Source organism: Trichophyton benhamiae (assembly GCF_000151125.1).
Source record: "Trichophyton benhamiae CBS 112371 chromosome Unknown Abenha-G-c-136h12.r1, whole genome shotgun sequence".
Taxonomy (NCBI): Eukaryota; Fungi; Ascomycota; class Eurotiomycetes; order Onygenales; family Arthrodermataceae; genus Trichophyton; species Trichophyton benhamiae.
Window position 1 is genome coordinate 48,773 of NW_003315078.1, and position 16,764 is coordinate 65,536.

Consider the following 16,764-nt stretch of genomic DNA (forward strand, 5'->3'; position numbering starts at 1 on the left):
GGGAAATTATATGTATCTTTCTTCGTAGTTCTTCGTGGTGATGGGTTTTGGTTGGATGGTTGCTGGCTGTCGCTGGCTGGGTAAAGAGTGTGGTGGACAGGAGTCCGGTAGCGAGTGCGGCTGCGGTCTCTAGGTCATAACAGCTGGACGGATTAGCATTGGAGGACGAGATGAATCGCAATAGACGAGATAATTCAGTGAAGACGGGCAGTGATAGAAGATGGCTGAGTGAAGGAATAACGAGGGTCGAGGTCAGGCTGAGGATGAGAAGACAGAGAAGACAGAGAAAAGACAGCAAGACAGCAAGACAGAAAGACAGCAAAAGACAGAGACAAGATGAAGACGGCGAGGCCAGTCTCCTTTTCTCTTGGTCTTTTCTTCTCTTATTCTCTTGATCTCCCTCTCGTCCTTGTCTTTGATGGTGTCAGAGAAGATGCAGGAGGATGCGCGCTTACTTGCGACCCGTCTTTGTCAGTGACGGCGAGACAGCAGAGGAAGAAGCAGAAGCAGAAGCAGAAGAGCAAAAGACGGCGAGAGAGCGTAACGTCCGAGGACAAACGAGCGTGAAGATGAAGAAGAGAAAGACGAAGACGAAGAGAGGAGATGATGAAGAGGATGAAGAGATGAAGACGAAGAGAGCAAGATGAAGAAGACGAAGCCGGCAAAAGCAACGAAAAGTCTTTTTTCTCTCTTAGTTAGTGCGGCCGGCGGCGCTTCGAGTCGAGACAGTCAGAAAGAAAGATGAAAGAAGCAGAAGCAGAAGCAGAAGAAGAGAAAGACAGTTAGAGAAGAGGAAGAAGAAGACGAAGAAGAAGAAAAGACGGCAAGACAAGGCTCATCCCAGTCACCAGGACTCTCTCTCTCCCTCTGTGTCTGTCTGTCTGTCTGTCTTTCTCTCTGTCTTTTCGCTGCTGGACGGAGAATACGAAGAGACGCAGCGCAACCCCTGAACGGGCCCGTCTGACCCCCTGGCACTAAGTGAAAAGACTTGCTTTAGCGGCCCCCGCAAGGCGTGGCTGGCATTTCGGTTGGCCTGTCGGACGCAGCGCGATGGGGGAGGGCAATTTTACGGAGTCGCACAGGGCGGGCGGGCTGGCTACGTGGGCGCTGGTGGGCGTCGTGGGCGTCTAGCTGATAGAGAGAGTGATAGTAGAAGATAGTAGAAGATAGTAAGTGGTGGTGATAGTAGGTGATAGTAGGTGATGTCTACAGTCGGAGAATAGGGGTAAAGTGAGATGCCGGGATATAGCAGAGAAGTGATATAGCAGACAGGGCGAAGGATGCGGCATGGATGGGCTAAATAGACTCATGTACGAGGCCAGGCAAGCAGGCAAGCAGGCTACTTGACGATGGATGGGATGGTGGATGCCGCTGGTGTTTGTTGGCTGTTGGTTCCTCCCTGGCTCTTAAGACTCTTGAGCGTACATAGATCAGCCACGCACGACACACAGACGGCGATAGACAGGAGGACAAGAGGACAAGGACAAGAGACACAAGACACAGGATGAAAGAAGGCCGGTCGACGAGGGCTAGAAGTGGTTCAGCCAGAAGCGGAGGCCCTCGACGCCCTGCTCGCGACACAGCAGGCCCCTTTCCTCTGCCATCTCGAGCTCCTCGCTGGCCACCCCGAGACTCCAGCCAAAGCGCTCGCCGGCTTCCTGCGCAGTCACGCCCCGGCCAAACCAGGAGCCCGTCGTCGTCGTCGTCGTCGTAGAAGTAGAAGTCGATGTACTGTGTAACTGGTTGAGCCAGGCAGAGAGCTGCTGCAAGGTCTTCTCGTCCGTCCAGTCGGCCCGCTGCACGACCAGCAGACCACTCTTCCTGAACCGGCGCAGGCGGACTGGCAGGCGGAGCACCTCCCACTGCTCGGCCGCTGAGTGAAAGTCTCGCGGGCTCACAAGCTCGACGCCGTTGCGGGCTCGGTTAAAGGCCGCCCACACGTCCACCAGGCTCATGATCCCGCCCGCTCGTCGCAGCAGGCCCTCTCGCTCGTCCGTCAGGTACTCGGCCAGGTTGCGAGACAGCTCCGTCACGTACAGGCTCGCCGTGGTCGACGACGACGACGAAGACGCAGAGGCAGCGGACTGGCCCAGCAGCTGCTTGGTGGTGATCATCCCGAGGGCGGCGGCAGACTGCGAGACCTCGTCTGTGACACCGGCGTCGTTTCGTCGCTCTCGGGCAAACGTCTCGGCCAGCGCCACAACCTCGCGGGCAGACGCCATCAGCGCCTCCAGATCCTCAAACGCTCCTCCGATCACTGCCTCGTTGTTGCGTCGGGCCTCCAGTCCACGGCGCTCTAGGCCTGCGATGCCAGCGGCCGTACCACTAGCAGTACCACCACCGCCGCCAACACCGCCAACACCGCCAACACCACCGCCAACATTACTATCACCTGCACCAGCAGTACCAGTAGTACCAGTAGTACCAGTTGCGCCTGGAATCACGCCAGTCGCACCAGTCGTACCAGTACCAGTACCAGTACCAAAACCAACACCAGAACCAAGACCCGAACCAGGACCACCAGAACCAGAACCAGCTTTGGGCACCGGAGGAGCGTCCTGGAGAATCCACTTGCGCTGGACGAGAGCCCCCCTCAGTCGCTCGTGGAACACCTTCTCCCCGCCGGCTCGAAAGGAGAGCTTGACACACTCCCCGATCTCCCTGCCTTCCAGTCGCGACGCTGGCCCAAACGGCGCTGGCGAGTCAGTCCGAGACGCCGCCGCCGCCGTTCCAACTCCTGCTCCAGCTCCAGCTCCAGCTCCAGCTCCTGCTACTGCTCCAGCTCCGGTCAGGCCACCGCTCCCGTTCCCGTTCCCACCCAGCCCGGCACCGCAAATCTCGCACCCTTGCAGCCACGGATGATTGGCAAACGTACACCTCGGACATATCTTAGACGAGGAGGACGAATTAGTAGAAGTAGAAGTAGAAGTAGAACTGGCAGTGGCAGCGGTCGAAGCGGTGATGGCTGCTTTGAGAAGAGTGGTCAAGGGCGGCCTGATGCCACAAGCCAGACACGGCGGGATGGCCGTCGACGCAGCCAGCGCAGGGTCGAAGTTGGATGGCACCGGGTTCGCAAACGAGCAGATCGGACACACCCACGTCGCCGTCCTCGCTTCACTCTTGATATTGGTAGACGCTGTAGCCAAGCCTGGTCCCGTAGGCGCTGTATAACTAGATCCTGGAGCCGCCCGTCTCCGCGGCAGCAGACTGAGCTTGGGCGACGAGCGCAGAAACCGGGCCTGGCAGTTGGAAAGCAAGTTAGCGACCTATCCATCAACCCGTCTGCCGTCTGCTGGGCGAGGGTAGCCTACCTGAAACTCGACGCGGTCGACGTCCTTGAGGTTGATGCCCACTGAGCACCCGCGGGGCTCCTCCAGGTCGATATAGCATATCCGGTGCGAGGTCAGGTACGCATGGCCGTTCTGGCACCGCGGTATCTTGTATTTACTATCATCGTCAGTCCATTTACTTCCATAGCACATAGCACATAGCACATAGCACAAAATAGAGAGATAAGAGGGAATACCCATCGTAGAGCCCGATGGCGTCCTGGACGAAGAGCAGCGTCTCATCCGGCAGCAGGCACGGGCGGAGGGCGGTGGTAAGGTCGACTGGCTGGAAGAACATCGAGCACCATCTTCTACGCCAGGTGAGCCACGGCCAGAGACGAGATCGCCCGTCTTGAGAGTCGGAGTATCAGGATATCAAAAGCGACGGATAGTCAAGATGCCTGCTTGCGTGCGGCCTTAAAAGAAGTTGTTGATCTCGAAGTCGTGAAGTCATAGGGCGAGGCGGCGCTAAGCCGAAAAGGAAGCGAAACCACAAACTTCGACTTCGACTTGACTTTATCACGACGACATTCCATCTTTCTTCATCATCGTCATCATCGTCATCATCGTCTCCATCGTCGTTGTCTCTTCATCTTCTCTTCTTCGTCTTCTTCTTCTCTTCATCTTCCCATCTTCACATCGTATTTCTAGAGATGAACACGGCATGGCGAGCGTCCGCTAGTGGTAAGAGACCCTCTGGCGGTGGTTGTGCAGCGCTGACCGACTCTCCAGGACCGACGGCTCCAGCTTACACCCCCGTCCACGCCCGCCGGACGCTGGCTCGCAGCGCCTCTTCTACTGCGTCTACGACTTCTACCACTACGACAACCATGACTGCGGCTCCGGCTTCTTCAACAGAGACGAGAAAGCGGGTGGAGTGGCCCCCGGCAGTGCGCGAGTACGTGCAGCGGTGCTTCGTGCCCGAGCAGCAGATACCCGGCATCTCTCGCGCGGAGATGGAGGCCAGGCTCAAGCAGGTCATCACCGGCGCAGCAGAGACCAACAGCCTCGAGGCCATCGACTGGGCCAGCCTGCCCTTGCCGCAGCAGATGATCCAGGCCGAACGCAGCGCCGCCCTCCCTTCCGCCACCCACCACCAGCTCTCTCTCCAGCCCTCCAAGACCTCGCCCAAGCGAAAGTCGACTGACATCTCGACAGACACATCTACTACTACTCCCTCTGCCGGAACGAGTTACCAGGAAATACCGCCGTGGAGGACAACCGCAGAGGACAAACGCAGACGCCTGGAGAATGTTCCTACTAACAATATCAATAATAGTGACGGGTTAAACAGTAAGTCTAACAGTAACATCAGCAGCCATCACCACCTGGAGAGCAGGAAACGACGGTTTGAAAGCACCTCTTCCCCCACCAAGGTCAAGTCCCCCCAACCCTCATACACCCAGACATACACCAGCCAGAGCTCCAACCAGCACGCGGGCCCCATCGTCGGCCGCAGCACGGAGCTGGAGAAGCGGTATCTGCGTCTGACCGCAGCGCCCAACCCGGACAACGTACGCCCGCTTCCAGTCCTGCGCAAGACCCTCGACCTGCTCAAGCGGCGGTGGAAACAGGAGAACAACTACGGCTACATCTGCGACCAGTTCAAGTCGATGCGCCAGGACCTGACGGTGCAGCACATCAAGAACGACTTTACGGTGCTGGTGTACGAGATCCACGCGCGCATTGCACTCGAAAAGGGCGACCTCGGTGAGTATAACCAGTGCCAGACGCAGCTGCAGGGCTTGTACGCGCTGAACCTGGGCGGCGGCCATCCGATGGAGTTCAAAGCGTATCGTATTCTCTATTTCATCTACACACGCAACCAGACGGCGATCAATAGCGCCCTATCAGATCTAACCGCTGCAGAGAAGGCTGATCCGGCCGTCAGCCATGCCCTGGCCGTCCGCGCCGCCCTGGCCATGGGCAACTACCATCGTTTCTTCCAGCTGTATCTTGACACCCCTAACATGGGCGCCTATCTCATGGACATGTTTGTCGACCGCGAGCGTCTCGCCGCCCTAGCATGTATTTGTAAAGCGTAAGTCTTATCACTTCGCCTCTTTTTTTTTCTCTCTCTTGTATCTCCTAGCTAATGATGGTTTTAAGGTACAAACCGGATGTGAATATCAGGTTCATCACGGAAGAGCTGGGCTTCGAGTCTGACGAGCAGAGCGCCCGTTTTGTGCTGGACCACGTCTCCGAGCAGCTGCTGCAGGAAACGCAGGACGGCGTCAGGCTGCTGACCGGCAAGTGTGGTGCGGCCTTTGAGGCGGCCAAGCAGGAGGCCTTCCGGCGCATCGACATCAAGGGCCAGATATAAACCATCCCTCGTACAACCCCCCTTAGACTTTCACCCAACCTCACCCAACCTAACTCTCCTCCTACTCCGACCCTCCCTCGACTTCTTCTTCTTCTTCTTCCTTCACCTCCTTCTTACTCTTCAACTGCACTCATCCGGCTTCTTTTTTTTTCATCTGAGCGAGTTATCTTCTTCTACTTCCATCTTGGTCTTGGTCTTTGGTCTTGAATAGGGGCGTTGCGTTGGGACATGGATGGTATCGGCACACTGTTATCAGCATCAGCATGAGCATCTGCATCGCGGACCGGAGAACAGAACCGAGCAGAAGGACCGGCAAGAGACAAGAGAAGGAAAAAGCAACAAGCTTGCCCCTTTTTTTTTTTTTTCTCTCTCTCTTGCCTTCTTGCCTTCTTTTCTTCTTCTTCGTCTTTCTTCAAGGCTTTCTTCAGGATCTTCTTCCTCAGGGGGCCCTTTGGTGGACTCTGGTATGCAGGCAGCGGGCGTCTAGTTGCGTATGTATCTTCCATAGCTGGCGTAGTTACTCTATCTATATACATCTTCTTCTTCTATATCTTCTCTGTCTATTACCTCGATCTATGACCTATGATCTATATATCTCAGCTTCTACGGAGTACTTCTACTTACTTCCTCCCTGGCTATGCTTGCTTTTTCCCAGCCTCCTAACGGCCCTGAACAGTCGCACAGCCGATCATCTCTTCTAGTCTGCTGCTCTTCTCATCGTCTTTACTCCTCTCCATCGTCTACTTCATTGTCTCCGTCTACTTCTTCTTCTTCTTCTTCTGCTTCTTCTTCTCCTCCTTCATCTATATCCAATATCAAATCTCCGCCAGCCGGCCCATCCCTGCCTATAAGACATCGGCTACCCGATCTCTCTGCAACCGCCCCGCGATCGCCTCTAGCCATCTAGAAGTAAGTAAACACGTCTACGCTGTCTGTCTCCTGTCTATCCATCTATCTACTTCTTCTTCTTCTTCTACTACTGTCTGTCTGTCTGTCTGTCTGTCTGTCTGTCTGTCTTTGTCCCTCTTCTTGCTTCTTCCCTGCCCGTCGTTGGCCCCTTTTCTGCTCGAAACACTCATCGTTACAGAACACGGCGGCCTCTTCTCGACCATCTCTATCTCTATCTCTATCTCTGTCTCTTGTCTCTTGTCTCTATCTCTGTCTATCTCTATCTCTCTGCTCCAAATAACTATTTGTTCATCTCCATCTCTGCCTGCTGTCGTCTGTCCGGCCAAAAGTCCGCTGGCTCCTTCGGTCCGTCCTTATTAACCTGCTAGGGGCGTCCTTTTCCCTCCCGTCTTCGTCTTTTTCTTCTTCCTTCGCCACTTTCTTGTCCTTTTCCTCTTCTTCTTCTTATTCCTCTTCTTATTCCTGTAACTCTGACAGCGCAGACGAACAAAGTCTCAGCCATCGACAGTCTCAGCCAGCGCCATGAAGGTAGGCCGTCTCTCTCTCTCTCTCTCTCTTATACTCTCAGTCGCTGTCGACCCCGGCTAACCGCTTGACTCAAGGCCATCCGGCGCTCGCTCAAGGGCGACAAGGAAAAGTCGCAGCACCACCAGCATGTCTCGATCACGCCCAAGTCAGCCCTCGCCATCTTGCCGCCCAAGAAGGTCAGATAGCCTCTTTTCTTCTTCTTCTCCTCCCGCTCATCTTTGTCCTACTCTTGTTTTTTGCTTTGGGGACGCGCTCATCGCTTGCTCGCCTGTGCCCGCCCGCCACCAAGCACTGCAAGGGTCTGCCTGCGCTTGCGGTGGATTCCCACGCCCGCCCGTCGACCCTCGCAACCTCACCTCAACCTCGATCCCACAACCACCACCAGCAGCACCAGCAGAAACACCAGCAGAAACACCGCCAGCAACTCCCGTAACTGACCGCTTGACAGGTGATAAAAGCGCTGTACGACTACCAGCCGTCGCCCGAGAACAGAGAGGAGCTCGCCTTCAGCAAGGGAGACTTCTTCCACGTCATCAGCAGAGAGGACGACCAGCACTGGTACGAGGCCTGCAACCCGCTCTTCCCCAACGCCCGCGGCCTCGTCCCCGTTGCCTTCTTCGAGGTCATCGGCAAGAACCAGCGGGACAGCGGAGACTCCGTCCACGCGCCCGCAGACCTGCATCACCACCACCACCAGCCTCGCCTCGCACACGACTCGGGCTTCTCGGACAGCAGCACCATCGTCAACAGCAGCGGCGGCAGCACCACCACCACCAAGCTAGACAAGCCCTCGCAGTTCAGAATGTCGTCTCTCGGCAAGACGGGAGCCACCGCCATGGTCTACGGCATCGTCATGTACGACTTCAACGCTGAGCGGCCGGACGAGCTCGAGGCAAAGGCCGGAGAGGCCATCATCGTCATCGCCCAGTCAAATCCAGAGTGGTTCGTCGCAAAGCCCATTGGCCGTCTGGGTGGGCCGGGCCTGATCCCGGTCTCCTTCATTGAAATCAGAGACATGACGACAGGGAAGTCGGCGCCAGACCCTCTCGAGGCTGTTCGGCGGGCGGGCGTGCCCCGTGTCGAGGAGTGGAAGAAGATGACCGCCGAGTACAAGAACTCCTCCATCTCTCTAGGCAAGTTCGAGAACGGACCGCAGCAAGCGGCAGCCGAACTCGAGCGCATGAGCCTCAACTCTCGCTCTGTCAGTATTTCTTCTCTGCTTCTTTTATCTTTTTTTTTTTTTTTTTTTTTTTTTTAGTTACTGTCGATAACTAATACGTTGTAGAACCACCAACGATCCCCAAGCAAACATGGCTATCCACAGCAACCACCACAGCAGCCACAGCACTATCAAGTACCTATACCCGTCCAAGCGTCAATTCCGCGGTACTGCTTCGACAATGACAAGTACTGGTACATCGTCGAGGTCCAGATGGAAGACGGCCGATGGTGGGAGCTCTCCCGCTACTACCACGACTTCTACGACTTCCAGATCGCCCTACTCTCCCAATTCGAAGAAGAAGCCGGCAACAGAGGCGGCCAGCGCACTCTCCCCTTCATGCCTGGACCCGTCACCCAGGTCACAAACGCCATCTCCAACGGCCGTCGTCAGAGCCTAGACGAGTACGTCAAGCAGCTCCTCGCCATGCCCCCGCACATCTCCCGCTGCCAGCTCGTGCGCCAGCTCTTTGCGCCGCGTCCAGGTGACTTCGAGATCGATCCCGCCGTCATGTCAGATGACTACCGCCTCTCCAGCGGCTCGCAGCAGTCCTCGGGCCACAACCTGTCTCGAACCGCTTCCCGCCAGTCCTCCCAAGGCCAGATGAGTGGTCCCAACCAGCAGGCCCACTACCAGCCTTCTCAACGACCTACCCACCAACGCAGCCAGGGCTCTGTCTCCCAGCAGTACCATCAGCAGCCACACCAGCAGATGCCGCCGCCAGGACAAGCACAGGCCCCATCCATGTCTCGCCAAGGAAGCTCGTTTAACAGCCAGATGCCCTCCCAGGGCTCGGGTGCGATAAAGATCAAAGTCTTCTTCCAAGACGACATCATCGTCATCCGTGTACCCGACGATATCAACCTACGGCAGCTAACCGATAAGCTGCGGGATAGACTCAAGGTCGACTCCATGATCATTCGGTACAAGGATGAGCCGTCAAACTCGTTTGTCGAGCTACTCGGAGACGCAGACCTGGAAACTGCTATTCGTCGAAACGCCAAACTCATGCTCTACGTCAGCACACCGTGATCTCCTCCATCCCTTCCCATCCGTCCCTTCTCCTATTCTACGGCCGCATCTTCTCCTCCTTTTCGACTTTTACCATTTCTATCTCATCTGCTATCTATATCCTGGATTCCCTTTATACCACTTTTTTTCCCTTCCTCGTTTTCTCGGCGTTCCCTGGCTTTATCTCTACTTTGTTCTCCATATATCCCCATCTATGTCTACCTGTCTGCCGGTCTCGCCATATGGATACACTCTTCTGTCGCATATACCTGTCATCTATCTCCTTTCTTATCTCTGTTACGTCGGATATCCCCCCAAATACCTCATGCAACCTGCTACGCTACGTTTCTAGAGTCTACCATGTCTTACGTCCTTATGTCTCGTTCCTCGTTTGCTTTCGTTTTCCGTATTCCCCTATGTTAACGGCCGTTAGGGTCTTGTTTTCCTGCTTTGTTTTCCGTTCTACTGGTCTTTTTTATATCTGGTCCTCGCGTCTCGTTTGTATTCTGAGTATTCGTCTATCTGGGCCGGAGCAAGGGGGAAAAGTCTCTTACTGGCAGTCATGAATCGCATCTGTATCCTCTACTATCTATTAATCTATATCTCCATCTTAATCTATCTTAAATCTACTAAACGATAGTCTTAGTCTTGACTGCAGGCTTCGTGCCTCGGCAAAGTGGATGTCGCGCTAGTCCCGAACAGGAAACCAGGACTTTTCATCTTTTTTACCGGCCAAAAGACGAAGAAACAACCATCAACTTACAACTTATAGACACACAGCTTGAAGTTTTCGTTGGTGACACTAGAATAGACTACTCGTTTGCTAGAGAGTTATGTCTGCAGCTTGATTTGACTTTGTTTCCTTTACTCTCCGCTAGTTACCCGAACACTCGCCATCCGATGTCCGACGGCCGTTCTATCGTCTCGATCTATATACAGCAGCACAGCAAACTACATGGCTCGAAGCCGGAGTTCGTGATATTACGACCTTGTTAGATATATAGAAAGAATTGAAAGGCGTTACGGTGGCGCCCAGACAAATATGACGCCTGTGATTCGGCCGTTATCTACCATGCGACTGGCTGCGCGAACCCCGAGACACACCATTTGCGCATCGTGTTTGAACAGAGCTGTTCGAAACTATGGTAGCTCATCTGCGTCCCTGATATGTTCGAGTGGGAACGGCAGCGCGAGGGCTCTTCAGCATGTAACCCGGCTAAAGAGGGGGCATGTCGAAGGGCAGTGGGGCGCGGGAGGGAGCATGAAGATGGGGATGTCAACGGCCGCAGCGGTGGACGAGAAAGAGAAGAAGGTCGATGCTGCCCATGGGCCACTGCAGGAATATGAAAGTCGTGTTGAGGCAGGCCTCCTGAGAGACGACGACCATCAGAGAGGTAGGCAGCCTTTTATTTTATCCTTCCAGTTCAAACGCAACTTACAATACTAACATTGTTTCCCGCGGCAGCAATAATACAACACCTACAAGACCTTCATGACATGCTATGCAACTACAAGGCGCCCACCGTCATCCACCCAACCCTAGAATCACTTAACCCGCAACCACCCAAATCCTCCTTCTTCGGCATGCTATTCAACAACACCCCCAAACCAGCCGAGACAACCAAAATACCCGCCAACATGCCCAAGGGCCTATACATGCATGGAGACGTAGGATGCGGCAAGACAATGCTCATGGATCTATTTTACGACACGCTCCCTCCCTCCATCACCTCTAAGACAAGAATACACTTCCACAATTTCATGCAAGATGTTCACAAGCGGTTATTCGCCGTCAAATCCCAACAGGGCGCGGACGTCGACGGCGTCCCGTTCGTGGCGGCAGATATAGCTGAGAAATCCAGCGTGCTTTGCTTCGACGAATTCCAATGCACAGATGTAGCTGATGCTATGATTCTGCGGCGTCTACTTGAATCTCTCATGTCCCATGGCGTGGTGCTGGTGACTACTTCCAACAGACACCCTGACGATCTATACAAGAACGGAATCCAGCGCGAATCGTTCATACCCTGCATTCACCTGCTCAAGACAGCGCTGACGGTAATAAACCTAAACTCGTCAACGGATTATCGCAAAATCCCTCGTCCGCCGTCAGGTGTCTATCATAATCCGATGGACATAGCTGCCGAGCACCATGCGGATAAATGGTTCCGGTACCTAGGTGACTTTGAGAACGACCCTCCTCATCCTGCCGTGCATGAAGTTTGGGGGAGAGCCGTACATGTTCCGCAAGCGTCGGGAAAAGCAGCTCGGTTCGCATTTAACGAGATCATAGGCCGTGCCACCAGTGCGGCGGATTACATTGAGCTTATGAACCATTACAACTCCTTCATTATCACTGATGTTCCTGCCATGGGTCTGCATCAACGAGATCTAGCGAGACGATTCATCACTTTCATCGACGCAGTGTACGAGAGCAGGGTAAGCATTTTTCCCCTTCCTATTCGTAGAAACATGCTACGAGCCCATACTAATTTCGTAATAGGCAAAACTGGTCCTCACATCTGCAGTACCGCTACGAAACCTTTTTCTGTCGGATGATGATATCAAAAAAGCCTCTTCCAAGGACGGTGATACCTCGTCTAACGACGAACTACAAGCTGACATGCGCAATCTCATGGACGATCTAGGCCTTACCATGGATCAGCTCAAGGCAAGCTCGATATTCAGTGGGGACGAAGAACGCTTCGCATTCGCTCGAGCTTTGTCCCGCTTAGCTGAGATGGAAAGTAAGCAGTGGGTTGAGCGTGGCCTGGGAGTAGGTATGGATGAGTTACACGGTCAGGAGGAGAAGGCGGCCTGGGATAAGACCAGAAGTAAGTGGAGAGAGGATAGCATGTAAGCGATGCTCTACTAGTTATATACTGAGCGTATGGTTGGTTGGTCGATTTTCCCTATTTGCTGTCTCTTAGCTATAGATCAGCGTTGGTTGATACATCTTGCACATAGTTGATTTTTTTGTTTACTTCAAATTTAAAGGAATAGAACAAATCATTAATCTGATAAATTCCTCATTATCATAAAAAGCATTCACAAAACATAAATTATACATAAAACACATCCAATAAACACCACGGCCGCACATTTGGGTATGTATACTTCCCATCAAGATTCAACATGCACAAAAGGAAGAAACAATCAAGAAATAAGAAAATAAAAAAAAAAAAGAAATCTCCCAAACGCACCCCTCTTTTTTGAACAGTTGGAACAATAATGGAGTCAGACAAGATTAAAATAGACGGTGCTTATCTCCTCCAAAAGGCTGCCTTGTAAGCTACCTTGTTGAAGTGCCGCTGAATAGTCCAGCCAGTTTCGGTAAAGAAGTCAGTAACTTTATGCTTAATACTCCTGTGTGGAATCCTCTTTCCAATTGAACTGGGAGCACTAGTGCTTCCTGAACTGCTACCAATAGAGAACTTGCCAGCGCTGAATTTCATCTTGCCCTCAGCAATCATCTGGACGAGGTTGAGTATTGCAAAGGCTGTAGAACCGATGCCACGGAACACAGCCAGACCAGCAACACTCCAGAGCACAAAGGCCAGGTAACCGTTACTTCCAATGTGCTTGCTGCTGTACGACTCCGTCACGGCCATGCCTAGAATAGCATTGGCAATCAGCCATACAGAAACCATGTACGTTCGCACAGCACGGTAGTAATCTTCCTGCATCTGGGACTCGGATAAGCCTGGTTTCTCGACCTCGAGTCTGTCTCGAAGATTGCGCAATGCTTCGTCATATCCGCTGTCGATATCGAGTTGCTCAGAGGGCATTTCAAGCTCGACTGTTGAGGAGCCCGTGATACGTGCCGCACCAAGATCAGTGTGTAAGACGTTGTCTCCCTTTGTACCCCAGGTAACATCGTGAGTGTTGCAGAAGGCATAGACCTGAAGCGTACAGATGTAGCTCGGCAACAGGGCAAAGTACTGGGCCGATGAGGTAAACATGTGCCAGGGGTCAAGGTAGATGAACGACATGACGAAGTACAGACCAATAGTTGACAGGGTCGATACAATCACGTTAGTGAATACGTTTTGTCCCAGAGTCAACTTGCTTTTGTTCTCCTTCGCAGTGAATTGACGAATGACGACGTATAAACCAGCGAAAGTGGTGTATATCATGATTATACTGTATACGATCATTCCACTCAAGAACATTTTCCTCGCACTATTGATGAAAGTAAGTATATTTCCAATTCGATGGAGTGAAGCGTTGATTGACTTACCCCTGGGGTCGATTACCCATGGAAAGGATAAATTGCAGACAGATAAGCAAGACACAGGCATATCTCAAGATGATGAAAATGATGTTGGCTATTCCATGTCCGAACGGATCTATCTTTGGATCCGCAACAGCTAATGCAACGAAGTAGAAGGTGATATAGAAGTTGGCCTAATAGGTGGAACAACCTGTTAGCATTCTGCAGGCCTGAGAAGCTGAATGTAATGGTTAGTTCGACTTACAAGAGAGAAAAATGTAAAGACCAAGCTGACGAATTGATAAATAAATTCAATATGCAGCAAAATCTTTCGAGCAACTGTGTGGTCCGTTTTCCAAACTTGTCTGAAATGAATCAGAGAATAAACAGCAGCGAAAAAGGCACCATTAAGCCATCGCCGACGCTGAGAAATAAACTCAGGCACAGAATCTGACACAATTCATTAGTTAAACGCTCTAGTAAATGCTGCTTGAGTTGAACAACTTACCTGGAACATCGGTTTCACCAACAGCGCTCTTGACGAATTTCAATAGCCATTGCTCATCCCTTTTAGCAACCAACTCCCAACAGAGAATACGATCTTCCGCAAGATACATGTTAGCCGTGAAGACATCAGCATTCTTCCCGTGCAACATCTCTCCCTTGAAATATTGACTAAGAGGGCCATGACCGGTGGAATCATTCTGCAGCGCATGGTATCGGTAAGCACTCAATGCACCGGGCAGCACAGTGATATATCCAAACAGAGATTCCAACGGTTTATCCAAAATATTGGACATCTTGTACTCGAAATTCTGAGATGCAACCAAAGGGTTGAGTAGTCCGACCCATCCCTTTCCTTTGCCGGCTTTGATCTCTCCAGCAGCACCAGCAACGTTGGAGTCCTGATCAAATGCTTTCCAAAGATGGTACAAGGCAGTAGGTTCCGGTTTCGTTCCAACGTCAAGCAAGATGCAAACATTGGGGTTCAATGCACGGCCAAACCCATTGAAGAACCATCTATGAGAATTGAGCTTCTTCTGGTTTCGTTCCTTGAGACAGAATATCATCTGACAAGGCACGATACCCTTCTCGGCACCCTTGAACTTCAAGTCAGGATCCAAAGAGACTTGGGTCGTGTATTCGTACAAATGAGCGGTAACCTCCTTCTGGTTGACTATGTTCTTCGCAATACCGTCTTGATACACACCAATGGCACCAAGAGCATTCAAAGTGCGAGGATGGACTTTGTGTCGTCCATCAGCAATAATGCAAACGACGATTTTCTTCCATCCATCTTTTCCCCAAGTTCGTGACTTGGTTCTGGAGCAGAAGTGAGAGATGTTCCTCATGATTCCATGCATCGAACGGGTGAAGTCGATTTCGTTTTCGTTATACATCGTAACGCATATAAACAGTTCCGTTTCTCTCATAGTACTGCCGATGTTTTGACGAAGCTTGTATCCCTTTGCTACAAAGTCATCGGGATCGCAAGTGACAGCAGTGTACCTCATATGGGTGAATTCTCGATCGTCTCTCCGTGGTAAGAAGCTGTGCAAAATGGTAGGAATTTTACATTCCAGGATAAGCTCTCCGTTAACAAGCTTGACTTCCTTCTTCGTCATTAAAGCCTGTCTCACACCTCTTCTGTCCTGACGGCCAGTGGGCGCTGGGGCATAGACTTCACCATAGCCTTCGTCGTCATCATCCAAGTTACCCTTTTTCATATGTTCCTTTTCCTCCGTCACCATGGTAGATTCACTGAAGTATGATCCGTACGATCTAAGACTGCCATGGGACGAACGTTTGGGGCTTATGGTTCTACCATTGCCTCCAAACACGTCGTCAGACCCGTCATATTGATCACCTTCTCCAATATTAATAGTTGTCTCACTGGATAAAGCAGGAGCTGGCGCAGAGAACAACGGTGCTGGGGGGAGTGGGCGTCTTGGGCTCCCTCCGTATCTTAAACTTGGAGTTCCTGGGCGTGGACTGCCGTTGATGTCTGGCGGTTCGTAATGAATGCTCGAAACAGATGATGGGCGCCGTTGCCAGCCAGCAGTGTTACGAGAAGGACTCCACGGCCTGGTAGGCGAAGGTGGACGTGAAGCATATTGGGTTCCATCGACATTTGCTGCTCCTGGAGGTGGGATAACTGGAGCCTGGCCTATAGCAGAGGCAGGTTGTGAAGTAGGAGCCCCTGCTATTGAGGGCTGATGCTGGAGGGGACGATAACGTTGGGATGACGATCGTGAGGGGGATACAGGAGAGCTAGTTAATTTTTGGTCAGCTTCTAATTCATCAATTGCTTCCTGGATGGATGACAATGCTCCTCCATTAGTGGTTTGGACTGGGGGAAGAATCAAGCCGTCAAGGACAAGATTATCATTTTGACGCTTCGGTCTTAGAGTCAATGGTGGTTTTGGGCTTGCCAAACGTAGTGGAGCAGGAACAGCAGGGTGACATAAACGCAACGAAGATGTAATACCCCCTGTGATGTTTTTGATAGGGCTGGTGCTGGAGGAGGGACTGGGGGGATTTTGCTTTGAGCGGTTCATAAGAGGAATGTCATGGGGCAAGGCAAGGAGATGGGGGTTAGGAGAGGCAGAGGAAGGGGAGTTGACTGGTTTTGTGGTTTTGAAAAGTGTAGCAGGCGACTTTTTTGGTATCTTGTTGCCTGAAGCTGCGTCTGGCGGTGATTGCTGTGTACTGCTTTCTTCTGGTTGAGATGCTACATACTGTTGACGCTGCAATGTCGAAGACCTCTGCATTCCAAACTGCGCGCTTCCAAGGTCACTACCAGCAGCATAGGTGTCGTAGGTCTCGTAGCTTTCGTTCAAATCGCTTCCTGAGCCAGCGGGTAGCAGGCGCATCGTCGCGGAGGCGTTCGCTCCAGCCGCGGTCATGGAGGTTCTCATATCATCGTTATCGTCGTAGTTGTTGGGTTGTGAGTAAGACGGAGGCTCCTCGCTGTAGCCAGGAGGAGCCGAATGGCCTCCTGTCTGGTCCATTGTGCGTTACTACAGTCGTTTCTGGCGGAGCTGGCGTCGAATATGGAGGATGGAGATGTAGATGGTCGATCTAGATCAGTTATATGGCATATTAGGTAGAACCAGATCGGTGAGAATGTCAACAGACAAGTCAACTATGGGTATATCAGAGGCAATAAGTCCTGTATATATGCCAGACGATCAACCTGAAGCTGGAGTTGCAGTCTTGTAGAACTTTTAGC

At 52.3% G+C, this 16,764-nt stretch overlaps 8 protein-coding genes across 8 annotated transcripts; 4 read left to right on the forward strand and 4 right to left on the reverse strand.

The window, feature by feature from the left end:
* Positions 1–443: 443 nt before the first annotated feature.
* On the forward strand, positions 444–964 carry ARB_03558 (uncharacterized protein; the record flags this gene model as incomplete). Its single annotated transcript, XM_003010160.1, has 2 exons — positions 444–638; positions 755–964. 2 exons carry the CDS (start codon positions 444–446, stop codon positions 962–964), a joined length of 405 nt encoding a protein of 134 aa, XP_003010206.1.
* Positions 965–1,529: 565 nt separating this feature from the next.
* Positions 1,530–3,530, reverse strand: ARB_03559 (uncharacterized protein; the record flags this gene model as incomplete). The annotated part of the gene is made up of 2 exons (XM_003010161.1): positions 1,530–3,266; positions 3,312–3,530. The coding sequence occupies 2 exons, from the start codon at positions 3,528–3,530 to the stop codon at positions 1,530–1,532; spliced, it is 1,956 nt and encodes a 651-aa protein (XP_003010207.1).
* Positions 3,531–4,159: 629 nt separating this feature from the next.
* On the forward strand, positions 4,160–5,652 carry ARB_03560 (uncharacterized protein; the record flags this gene model as incomplete). Its single annotated transcript, XM_003010162.1, has 2 exons — positions 4,160–5,370; positions 5,439–5,652. 2 exons carry the CDS (start codon positions 4,160–4,162, stop codon positions 5,650–5,652), a joined length of 1,425 nt encoding a protein of 474 aa, XP_003010208.1.
* Positions 5,653–5,825: 173 nt separating this feature from the next.
* ARB_03561 (uncharacterized protein) lies at positions 5,826–6,188 on the reverse strand (the record flags this gene model as incomplete). Its single annotated transcript, XM_003010163.1, has 1 exon — positions 5,826–6,188. The coding sequence occupies one exon, from the start codon at positions 6,186–6,188 to the stop codon at positions 5,826–5,828; it is 363 nt and encodes a 120-aa protein (XP_003010209.1).
* A 187-nt stretch (positions 6,189–6,375) lies between these two features.
* Positions 6,376–7,063, reverse strand: ARB_03562 (uncharacterized protein; the record flags this gene model as incomplete). Its single annotated transcript, XM_003010164.1, has 4 exons — positions 6,376–6,555; positions 6,612–6,868; positions 6,923–7,023; positions 7,050–7,063. 4 exons carry the CDS (start codon positions 7,061–7,063, stop codon positions 6,376–6,378), a joined length of 552 nt encoding a protein of 183 aa, XP_003010210.1.
* A 152-nt stretch (positions 7,064–7,215) lies between these two features.
* On the forward strand, positions 7,216–9,340 carry ARB_03563 (uncharacterized protein; the record flags this gene model as incomplete). Its single annotated transcript, XM_003010165.1, is given in 3 exon segments — positions 7,216–7,518; positions 7,538–8,290; positions 8,375–9,340. 3 exon segments carry the CDS (start codon positions 7,216–7,218, stop codon positions 9,338–9,340), a joined length of 2,022 nt encoding a protein of 673 aa, XP_003010211.1.
* A 1,240-nt stretch (positions 9,341–10,580) lies between these two features.
* ARB_03564 (uncharacterized protein) lies at positions 10,581–12,179 on the forward strand (the record flags this gene model as incomplete). Its single annotated transcript, XM_003010166.1, has 3 exons — positions 10,581–10,713; positions 10,743–11,758; positions 11,823–12,179. 3 exons carry the CDS (start codon positions 10,581–10,583, stop codon positions 12,177–12,179), a joined length of 1,506 nt encoding a protein of 501 aa, XP_003010212.1.
* A 403-nt stretch (positions 12,180–12,582) lies between these two features.
* Positions 12,583–16,543, reverse strand: ARB_03565 (uncharacterized protein; the record flags this gene model as incomplete). The annotated part of the gene is made up of 4 exons (XM_003010167.1): positions 12,583–13,462; positions 13,560–13,726; positions 13,798–13,982; positions 14,041–16,543. 4 exons carry the CDS (start codon positions 16,541–16,543, stop codon positions 12,583–12,585), a joined length of 3,735 nt encoding a protein of 1,244 aa, XP_003010213.1.
* Positions 16,544–16,764: the final 221 nt, after the last annotated feature.